We start from the raw sequence: 10,430 nt of genomic DNA, 5'->3' as shown, positions 1-10,430 counted from the left end.
GAGTGAATAGCTTGAAGCCTGCAAGAGGAAAAATAGTGAAAGGAGAGTCTACTACGCCTGTTCGCCTTGTATAATCCAAAGAATCAAACGCATCCCGAGTGACGCCATAGTAGAGAACTAAAACAAGCAATATCATCGTTCAGTCGTCTCGTCTTTCTTCCCCGGATCCTGACCGGGGCCCAACTGTTCAACCTCTTTCAAAGGTGCGCGGTTCCGTGGATCCAGGACCTTTTGGTAGACCTCTTGTTCGCCCTCCTTGAGGCCATGACCCGAAGGATCCCGCCTTATCAAGAAATTCTGAACCCTAGCCTCCGTCGACTTCATCTGGTTCTGAGTCTGCTGTCGCCGTCCAGCCAGGAAACGCATGGACTGTTCGTTCATATCGCGGACCTTCTCGTCAAATCCCATAGTGAATTGGCCCAGCCAGGATGCCTGCACGGCAGCCCCGAACATGGCCAGGAGGATAACGAACGTCGCAAAGGTCCGGTGGTCCACGATTGTCCGTTGCTTTGGGCTATCGCGATTATACCATCGTTGCCAGTCTTCCCACGTCGCATTGGCAAAAATCGGGTCATCCATGTTCATTGCCGGCTGGTACCGCGGCGGCGGCATTTTGTTATCAGGGTGGTCGTGCCATCCGATTCCGAACTGATCGTAGGCGGCTCGTTTCGAGGGATCGGAGAGGATCTCATGGGCAGACACAATGAGTCGATACCGTTGAAGACGGACTTCACGAGTAATATCCTTGCATAAGGGATGGTCGTCGCCTCGCCGGTCGGGGTGGTAGATCTTGACCAAATCGTAGTACCGTCGTTTCGAGTACGGCGCACTCCTGTCTTGCTTGAAAATATCATAGGGAGTGAAGCTCGGAGTGCTCGGCCATGACAGATCAGCATCCGAAGAATCCTGAACGGTGGCATACAATCGGCCTCGAGCACGACATGGTCCTGCCCGCACAGTTGGCCGCGACGGAGATGCTCGCGGAGCTGGAGGGTAAGCAGTCAAGACCTGCAGACCGCCGCAGCAGATAACATTTGTCTTCCTGAACATTGCCGCATGGCCCTAGGCGATCCAGGGTCGCATTCTCACCTCCAGGTCGTCCGACAGATAGAAGGGAGAATCTCGTCCATAAATGCTGAATAACGCCGGAGGCAAACCCCCTCAATCCTGCTCGGTATCACGTCACGTGTCTGCGGGACTTGGACCGTCGAGCGCGACAAGAGCTGCTCGTTACCTTCAGATCAGACTAAATTCTCCCCACCTACAGTCTCTGTCCGCCATGGAGCGAGCTGAGGACGATTCCCGGGATCGTCGCCGGAGACGCACTTCGTCAGCCTCTCCTGACGCCCCAAAGGAGCGGAGGCGAAGGGACCGCGAGGAAGAATACAGCGGCACGCGACGCCGCGACGACGGACGGAGCTCGAGGGAAGACCGCAGGAGACGCGATTCTTACAGCCCTGACAGCAAGAGCAGTTACCAGAGGGATGATCGGCGCCGTGAACGACGCGACCGCTCGAGAGATTCTGCTGACGCTCGACGAAGGCGCCGCAGTGTGTCCCGAGAGGACCGTCACCGCAGACGCCATCGCCATCGCCATGACGATGAGGAAGACAGACCGTCCAAGAGACCTCGAAGCAGGTCGCGATCCCGTTCACCAGCACCACGACGTCGCCGGTCTCGTTCTCCTGCAACGCGTCCGGGGAGCACCTCCCCGCGCGCCCTGAAGCGGTCCAAGGGTCCTCTGCCGTCGCAAAAAGACGCATTCTCTAACGAGGTAGCCAAGACAGACTCGCCAGCACCGGAGAAGCAGAGGCCAAATTTCGCAAATACGGGTCGATTGGCAGCGGAGAGCAATACAGTGACGGTCAATGGCACCTCTGTTGTGCTCAAGTACCATGAGCCGCCAGAGGCCCGCAAGCCTCCCGCCAAAGATGCATGGCGGCTTTACGTGTTCAAGGGATCTGATCTGTTGGAGACGGTGGAATTGGGCGGACGCAGTTGCTGGCTGATCGGACGAGAGAGACTCGTGGTTGACTTTCCCGTGGACCATCCCAGCTGCTCGAAGCAACATGCAGCCATCCAATTTCGCTACGTCGAGAAGAGGAACGAATTTGGAGACCGTATCGGACGGGTTCGACCCTACCTTATCGACTTGGAAAGTGCCAACGGGTCCATGGTCAATGAGGAACTTATCCCGCCAGGGAGATATGTGGAGTTGAGGGACAAGGACGTCCTCAAGTTTGGACTGAGCTCACGAGAATATGTACTCATGCTGCCTCCCCCGGAATGAAATCAGATTTCAGCCGCAAAGAATATACCCGCCGCCCTGAATTCTGGATCTGATCTACATGCTACGCGAGAACGACAGAATAAGTGAGACAGGCTACAAGATTATCGTGTCCAGCATGGAATAATACATAGAAACGAATCATTTCATTATTTATACATGCAAAGCAGCACCGCGTTCGCTATGATGAGAAATCATGCACAAGATTATGTTCCCGTTCCGTCACGGACAATATTTACGACAGCTTGCTGGAAGCCTCCTTGGCCTTGCCCTTGGCTTCACCGGCGAGCTCCTCCGCCTTGCCCTTGGCCTCTCCGGTGAGTTCAGCGGCCTCGCCCTTGGCTTTGGAGCCCTTGACGCCGACGGTGTCCTTGGCCTTTTCGGTCACCTGTTCTAGAAGGCTGTCAGCCTACCTGTCTTTGTGTCCATCGACAAGAAGCATGAAAATTGCACCTACCGCCTTTCTCAATCCCCTTAACCGCTGCATCTGAGATGGTTCGGTCGACCTTCTTCAGAGTCTCCTTGGTGGTCTCGACTGGTCCCTTCTGGTAGCTAGCCGTGGAGGAGAGGAAACGGGACCGAGCCACGGACAGGACGGGGGCCGTGGTGTTGGCAGAAACCCGCGCGGAGAGAGGAGTGACACGAGTGATGAACGACATGGTTGATTATCACTGTTGACGATTTGTTTTGTCCGGTAGTAGATCAGACAGGATAAGATAGATAGATAGATAGATAGATCAATCGATCACAAAAAAACCCCCCGATCGTTTTAAGTTCGGATGAATATGATGATAAAAATAATAAAATAATATAACATCCAGGAGCCCTACCTACTCTACTTTATATCCCTCGCCACAGCCACTCGGGGTTTGTTGTTTCAATGCCATCATCATCATCATCGACGTCATTGACCGCGACCGTTTCCGTTTCTTACGTCGATACACTGTCAAGTTAGGTAGTTTTGCCAAGTTGGTCAAACCACCAACCACCAAAAAAAAAAAAAAGAATAAAATCACCAAGGAAAAAAAAAAGCCACTTATTTTTTTTCCCCACATGATCGGATGGTAAGGAGCCCTGGTTTTGAGAATAAGTTACTTAACTTAGAAATATCGTTGGTGTTCGGTGATCGTTCGAGTTATGCTATGCTATGCTATGCAAACTTGTGCATGGTGTCTTGTTGGTTTTGGCTTTCTTTTTTCCTGGTAATGGGGGTTTTTTCTTTTCTTTTCTTGTTATTAAGATTATTATTAGAAAATACTTGATATTGGCACATGATCCTTAATGAGCAAAGTCTAGCATTATTTCCGTATATAGAAGCAAACCATGGCATGTCTTTCTCCTCACACCGCACCATGATGCAAAGACTAGTAAAATAGACACAGAAAAAAACCACATGCAAACTCCACAACAGTCCGCATTCGGGATCCTTTTTCTTTTCGTATATCACCATGGCCCCATTCACACTGCGTATGCACATTATAGGTAACAAACAAGAGAATTGAAAAAAAAGAAGAGCAAAAACGGCAACAGGGTATTAAGTACCTATGCAACATCTCCTGGAGGGATCTATGCCAGAACATCTCGGGAAAGAAATAAGACCACACAAACGCCGCTATCATGCTCGTTTTTCTCCATAATAAGACGGACCGACGCCGTCAAGCGAAACGAGGATATTGGGAATCAAACTGGAAAGAACAACGACAATATGAGCATCGGCAGAACGAAATGAAAGCTCAACAGTCCAGTGTCCAGTCATGCACTGACTGGAGCTCATGAGGTGTACATCGGAAAGAATAAGAAGCTCACAAACACAGAGATGTGAAGGGGAATAAACATAAGCAGAAACGAAAAATGATGACTGGACCCAAATCACATGCGCAATCCGAGGCCGCTGATGCCGCGCGAGGGAGAACTGCCGCTCCTTGCTCGTCGAACTGCGCTTCCCCGTGCAAAGGGAATCTGTGGCGAAGAGGTTGACGACACAGCAGGAGGGACGACCGAGACACCGGCATTATGTGTTGGAATATGGCGAGGCAGTCCTCCTTCCTGCACGGGTCCATAATTCTGAAGTCTGCGCCGTGGATCGTGGAGGCTGTACGCAAGATCACTAGGATACAAGGATTCAGGCTCTCCACCGTATTCGAATCTTGTCCATTGCCCGCTGAGATGAGCTGCACGAACATCCTGAGGAATATAAGCGGCCTCCGGTTGCAAGACATTCTCGTTGCCATTTCCAGCCCAACCTCCAGTGCCCGATAACAACTGCGGTTGTGGGATGAACTGAGAAGGTCCATTGAGCGGTGTCGCTGGTATAGCAGGTCCGATGGTTGGAATAGCGGTGCCTGCAGGTTGGTATCGGATGTTAGTAGGATCTGTGTGCCAGGATTGAGTCGACTGCGCCGAAGGGCCTCGAGACATGGGCTCGCCGTCAGAGATCGGCGGCTCAGATGTGTAACCTCCCGGTATATGAGTGGGTGACGCCCCTGGTAGAATTGCTGAAGGATGTGGGACTGGACTGCGGGAACGCATCGGGGGAGACGTAACAGGTGACATGGAAGTTGAACCAGCATGCTGCCGACGAGTTATCGAAATTTCCTCATCGTAAGGTAGCGGCGGAAGACCTCCAGGGGAAAGGCCAGAAGACAGTTCTCTGGTGATGTCCACGGATCTAGAGGAAGACCCTTGACGGGAATGACGGCGAGAGCCAGGTGCTGAGACTGGCTCCAGAGTCCTCGGACTAGATCCAGGAAGTGCAAGACCAGATTCGCTATGGGCAGAGTGGCTTAATTTTGCCTCTGCTGAGAAAGGTGAGGATTGTACGTTGCTAGAGCGACTTCTCAGCGAGTCTCCTGACGAATGGTTCCGTAGGGGCATAGCAGAACGAGCTAGGGCTGCTGAGGCAGGAGACGGAGAACTACCCCTGGATGATAGAGTCTTTGCTCGTCCTCTTCCTCGCGATGGCCCGGCCGCAATCGTTGCGTAAGTTACACTGTTTGATTTGTGGAGCTGTCCACGAGTAATAGGCTGAGAACCTCTGCGTGAAGGCAGATGCATTGCGGCCAGCGATGCCTCAGCTCTCGAGATCGGTGCCGATATTGGGTCTCGAACAGCGCCCTTACATTGAACCGAAGAGAGCTTGGTAAGGGCCGGCTTTGGCCTGAACTGGCCAAGGTCTCGAGAGGTTCTTCTGCCTTTGGGCCGGGAACTCCTGGCTGGAATGGGAATCTTCGACCTAGGTCTATGGACTACCTCCCAACCTTGTTCCTCTGACGATTGAGGAGGGCTCGAGGCAGGCGGCGTCGGCTTCTCCGTTATCTGGGAGAGCGTGGGGGATGTTCCATGAGCTCTGCGTCTGCCTTCTCCGTCGGTCTCATATCCCGCGTCCGGTTCTTGAGAGGATCCTCTGTAGATATGCGGAGGGAAAGGATCCAGACGGACGCGATGACTAGGCCTCATTTCCTGCGGGGACTCGACTCTTATGGAACCGGTCTCACTTCCATCCCAGCGTCCCGGGCCCTCGTCTGCGGACGATGACTCAGGAAAGGATGAGGAGCTACTTGAACGGTCGAAGATTGACTTCTGGTGTCGAAACGACTCCTGGGATGAACTGGGTGATATTCTTTGGATGTCTTTCTTGATGCTCTTGGCGACCTGTTTCAGGAGCTCACGGGCTTCACGAACAATAGGCGGCGAGACCGAGAGCTTTTTCTTCGAGAAGTGTTCAGCAAGGGTTCCTGCGTGTGTCTCATACTCCCGATAGTCCTTGACCAGCCCGGAGTCCTTCGAGTCTCGCATCTTCATGCTCGCATTTTCGTAAGATTTGCAGAAGACCCTCGTTGCAACAACCAACCAGGAATCATGGAATCCTGCATCCTGCATACCTCTGTCGGGACTCCTCCGTTGGGAGTTAGGTAACTGGCGCTGCTCATCGTCCATCAGTATCAGCTCATCGCGACAAAACCTTTGTACGACACTGTGGATCTTGATCACATCAATAGCACTGCGGTATACAGACGAGACCATCGTCTCCAGGCTACCGTCAGTCTGTGATTCAGACAGATCAGGCGCGACTGCTTTCACGTCTGGCAAATCCTCGCCAGCGCCCCCGAAGGTCGGACTCTTCCGTTTCAGGTTGTAGTGATCAGGACCTCTCTCGATCAGCCCGTAGCGAATTAGGACGGCAAACGTATTGTCAAGATCTCCTGGTTCTCCAGCATGGATGCTAGTCATGATCTGGACGTTGAAGGCGTCCAGTTCCGACTTCCCCAGGGTAAGAAGGCCAACAGGTACGTGATGTCCCAAGAAGGATAGCAAGTTTATCAAGTTCAACGCTTCGTAGTGTTTATTCACCCAGAGATCATTCATAATGATCAGGTATGGCTCTGCCAGCTTTTCATCGGTCAGGTGAGAGTTGATCTGGTAAGTCTCAATAGGCTTCGAAGAAGCATTGAGACGATGGCCAATTGCATGAATCGCCAGCGGCAAACACTGATAATACTCAGCTAGCTCCTTCGCCTTTTGCCTTTGCTTTATCGTCGGCAGTTTTATCCCTAGGTCTTTGAAGAGGAGCTTGCAAGCCTCTTCGACTTTAAGCGGTTGTACCATCAGACAGTATGGCTCAAATAATCGCTGTTTCTTCCGCAGTGTCCGGTTGATAGACGTGTAGATGATGCTGCTGTTCTTGTTGAAGGGCAGAAACTGCTTGAAATCGTTGATATCCTCGTCTTTGTCGAAAGTAAGGCCGTCAAATACCAGTAGCCATTCTTCCCTTGATTGGAACCAGTTTCGCACGATCTCCACATATCTGTCGGCGTTTCTTAGGTCTGGATTTCCAAACTCGTGGTCATCGACAAGAGCGGCCGCTTGAGCAATATCCCAGAAGCAGTTTGATGTTGACTGTAACGATTTGGCATCAATCCAAAAGACCCCCCCTGGATATTCCTGGCGATGTGTGTAAATATACTCCCGTGCAAGCTGTGACTTGCCAGATCCTGGGCCTCCACAGATAAGTACGGCCGTAACGCGTTCGGCGCGCTTTTTTGCCTTGAACAGCCTCGAATGTAGCTCCTTCAATTCTTTCTCCATACCGACGAAGAAAGCATTCGGGTGGAAGCCTGGTGGGACAACGAAAAGAGGGCTCTGCTGTGTCGGGAGCTCGAGACTCCAGGACAGGGGCGAATTTATTCCCTCCGAAGCTGGGCGTGGGGGGTAGGTGTTCGGAGTGCCTACGGAAAAAGAAGGGAAGAGTCAGCAAAGATCTGACAGCGAAACAAATCGTATTCTTGATTGAACAGGAAAGCAGCCTTATAGCACAGATAGGAAAGTTTTAGCAAGTCGCATTTGGTGCCTGAAACAATCACTCGTCATCGGGCTACTGGCACTTTTTCGTCTCCTGAGCCGACTTCTTCTACTTCATATTGCTTCAAGGTAACTTCACTGCCAGGTGCTGGAAGAAGATGCTGTTCCGTACCCTTCTGGCCAATGTCTGGCATGCTTCCAGTGAAAGCAGTATCCCTCCCCCCTGCATAAATTAGCACCATGGGCAAAATAGATCATTTCGTTCGAAGAGCTAACCATTATAGATCTCGTCAGCCCTTGCCTTTCTCGCGAGCATCAATTCTCGCTTCTCCTGCACCCATCTATTGGCGATAAAAGCCGGGGCGTCGCGCGCATAGCGTATGAGCGCATCAGCGACTGCTTCGTAGCCAGGTGCATCTTCATCGTCAAACTTGCACATATGACTGTGATCCGCTTCGATACCCATGCGCTCCACTCCGTCAAAGTTGGGGGCAGCAGAACGTTCGTCGACGATGAGTTCACGCGTGCCCTTTAGGTCCGTGGGCTTTGTCTCGTGGAAGAAGTAGATGCGGAACCGAGGCTGGATGTCCACGAACAAGCGGCTGATGTTCTGCAGAGTCTCGCTATCCGACTTTAGAGCCTTGATAAGTTGAGGCGACGAGTCCATAAACCTCTTCGGAAGCACTGCGCTGCAGATGTTCTGCAGTAGGAGACCCCATTTCGCGATATCTGAACCCTCATGCGGCGTTCCTAAGAAGAGGATCCCATAAGTCGAGACGTAGATCGATCTGAGATGCTCCAGCTTCTCATTTGCCACGCTTCGACAATATATCAGAGCGCGCTTTACGATTAGACCTCCCAACGAGTGACAAACAAAGATGATAGGATTTTCTGAAGCTCCCCGCAGCTACTTTTCGTTTAGCAAAAGAAGACCCTATTCCGTAGAAAGGTGCATCAACTTACATTTCTGTTAGCTGAGAGGTCCGCTCCCAAAGTCTCCGCATGATGGTGGATTCTGTCCTTCGATGTGCCCTCCGTGAATGCTGTGACGTTCGCGTTGTATCCGTATGTCAGGATCCTCACTCGATACGGCTCGAGGATCTCAGGCAGCAAGTCGCCCGGCCAGAACACATCTGTATTGCGACTTGTCCATGTATCCTTGGGATGGCCGTTGAGGCCATGTACGAAGACGATACTATCACACGCGAGAAGTCAGTTCAGAGCTTGTCGACAAGAATGTCTGGTTATAATTTATATAGATCGGGTCAGGCTGCGGGGAACAATAAACATACTCGACCAGTGGTTTCTCAGCCTGCGAGCGGTAGACTTCAGTCACGCCAATCTGCTTGATCTGCTTGGGCTTGGATGCGCCCGTCATGGTTCTCTCTCCTGCGATCAGAACGAGCCGTTATTGCGTGCGGCTTTGCTCAACGAGAGCACATTCGACTTGAAAGCCTCTCGTATATATAGACTGAGTGAGCAACGCCGATCGCGAGGGGCAAGTGACAGGCCAGGAATGAGTGCAGCCTGGCGCGCGTGCTGAACCGTGTCCCGTGAGCTGAACAGCCTCCAGGAAGTTCTCTTTTTCAGCAGTCTGAGTAACAGAAAGGAGAAAATGGATGTCCAGCTGCCACTCCAGCGAGTGGAAATGAGCATCATCAGGGACGGCCAGCCCTTGTCGCTTCCTGAACTCGTCCAAACTCGAGGCGGCGCCCGTTAGTCGACGGCAGATCTCGCCCTCCCAGGCAGAGGCTGTGCTGGGGACCTGGGGCCGATTCTCCATGAAGAAAGGGCCATGGTCTGCTCTATCGAATGAGGATACGAGAGAAGCACATATCGCTACCCTCCTCTTGACGAACAAAGCTCGCTGGATGGTCGACAACCCAACCCGGGTGCGCAGGAGGCTCTTGGTTCCCCAGGTTGCCCGGTGTTTTACATTTAGCTGCAAGGCTGACCGGGCGTCGCGCACTTGTCTTGACTTACGGACAGCGCTGATCCTCAAAGTGATTGGATTAGGAGCGTTCTCTAGGTCTTCTAGGATTATTACTTGGCGTCAGGTCCCGCGCATCCATGGCCGCAAGTGAGTATGCAAGAATAGTAATCTTACGGATGGGAATTCTACTCTACTCTACTCCAGCATCACCTATTATTATTAACCGTCTCACGGCCATGCGCACTGACTACCGGGAAGATCTTGAGCCCGTGCTTACCCTCCTAAACCACTCGGATGCTCAGTCTGGAGAATCCTAGTGGCCGATCTCTGCGGACCTACAGTAGTCACGATCCCTGGGGCGCCGGATGGGACCTGACAGATTGCCCCGATACGAGTTGGAGTCAGGCGATCCTGAGGCCATTACGATAGATCTCCAGAAGTCAAGAGTATGTTCCAGTGTGAAGAGAGAGATCGACGCCTATCCAGGAAGATATTATTAGTACGGCGCATACATTTTACGAGTGCAACTCTACAGCAAACTTTCTCGAGGCTATGAACCTACTACATTGAAGAGCTGCCCCGTCGAGTCATACTGGTTAACTTAAACTTCGTGCCCGGTTGATCACATTCCAGAGTTGATGGCAAAGGCATTGCTGGCTATTACGTTCCACGGAGCAGACAGTAAATGATCGCACTGCCTCACAGATGATACTATAGAGATTTCCAGTCTGAAGGAAAGCAATTAACAGTCATACTAACTTACGTCATTGGAGCAAGGCGGAAATGGTGAAGGAACTCTGTCCCTGGAGTGATATTGGTTGTCGAAGATTTCGAATTCTGCAGCCTGCTTGTTTGCCTGGTCTGAGTCCTACTTCGGGGTCGTTCAATGATCATAGTAAATCTCGCAGAAAA

The 10,430-nt window shown here is 51.9% G+C and overlaps 4 protein-coding genes across 4 annotated transcripts; 1 reads left to right on the top strand and 3 right to left on the bottom strand.

Annotated features, from left to right (window-relative positions):
• Positions 1-29: 29 nt before the first annotated feature.
• On the bottom strand, positions 30-1,050 carry C8Q69DRAFT_519973 (hypothetical protein; the record flags this gene model as incomplete). Its single annotated transcript, XM_028633481.1, has 1 exon — positions 30-1,050. The coding sequence occupies one exon, from the start codon at positions 1,048-1,050 to the stop codon at positions 133-135; it is 918 nt and encodes a 305-aa protein (XP_028486139.1). The 3' UTR covers positions 30-132.
• Positions 1,051-1,279: 229 nt separating this feature from the next.
• Positions 1,280-2,290, top strand: C8Q69DRAFT_486408 (SMAD/FHA domain-containing protein; the record flags this gene model as incomplete). Its single annotated transcript, XM_028631899.1, has 1 exon — positions 1,280-2,290. One exon carries the CDS (start codon positions 1,280-1,282, stop codon positions 2,288-2,290), a length of 1,011 nt encoding a protein of 336 aa, XP_028486138.1.
• Positions 2,291-2,406: 116 nt separating this feature from the next.
• On the bottom strand, positions 2,407-3,191 carry C8Q69DRAFT_248493 (LEA domain protein). Its single transcript, XM_028626560.1, has 2 exons — positions 2,745-3,191; positions 2,407-2,680 (listed from the first exon to the last, which is right to left on the bottom strand). Exons 1-2 carry the CDS (start codon positions 2,944-2,946, stop codon positions 2,523-2,525), a joined length of 360 nt encoding a protein of 119 aa, XP_028486137.1. The 5' UTR covers positions 2,947-3,191; the 3' UTR covers positions 2,407-2,522.
• Positions 3,192-3,960: 769 nt separating this feature from the next.
• Positions 3,961-9,164, bottom strand: C8Q69DRAFT_248774 (lipa and NB-ARC domain protein). The gene is made up of 5 exons (XM_028626563.1): positions 8,878-9,164; positions 8,549-8,780; positions 7,862-8,492; positions 7,758-7,808; positions 3,961-7,512 (listed from the first exon to the last, which is right to left on the bottom strand). The coding sequence occupies exons 1-5, from the start codon at positions 8,961-8,963 to the stop codon at positions 4,157-4,159; spliced, it is 4,356 nt and encodes a 1,451-aa protein (XP_028486136.1). The 5' UTR covers positions 8,964-9,164; the 3' UTR covers positions 3,961-4,156.
• Between the last annotated feature and the right edge of the window lie 1,266 nt (positions 9,165-10,430).

The sequence above is a fragment of the Paecilomyces variotii genome (assembly GCF_004022145.1).
Source record: "Paecilomyces variotii strain CBS 101075 chromosome Unknown C8Q69scaffold_4, whole genome shotgun sequence".
Taxonomy (NCBI): Eukaryota; Fungi; Ascomycota; class Eurotiomycetes; order Eurotiales; family Thermoascaceae; genus Paecilomyces; species Paecilomyces variotii.
The sequence above is the reverse complement of the archived record's forward strand: the minus strand, read 5'-3'. Positions and strand labels throughout refer to the sequence as shown.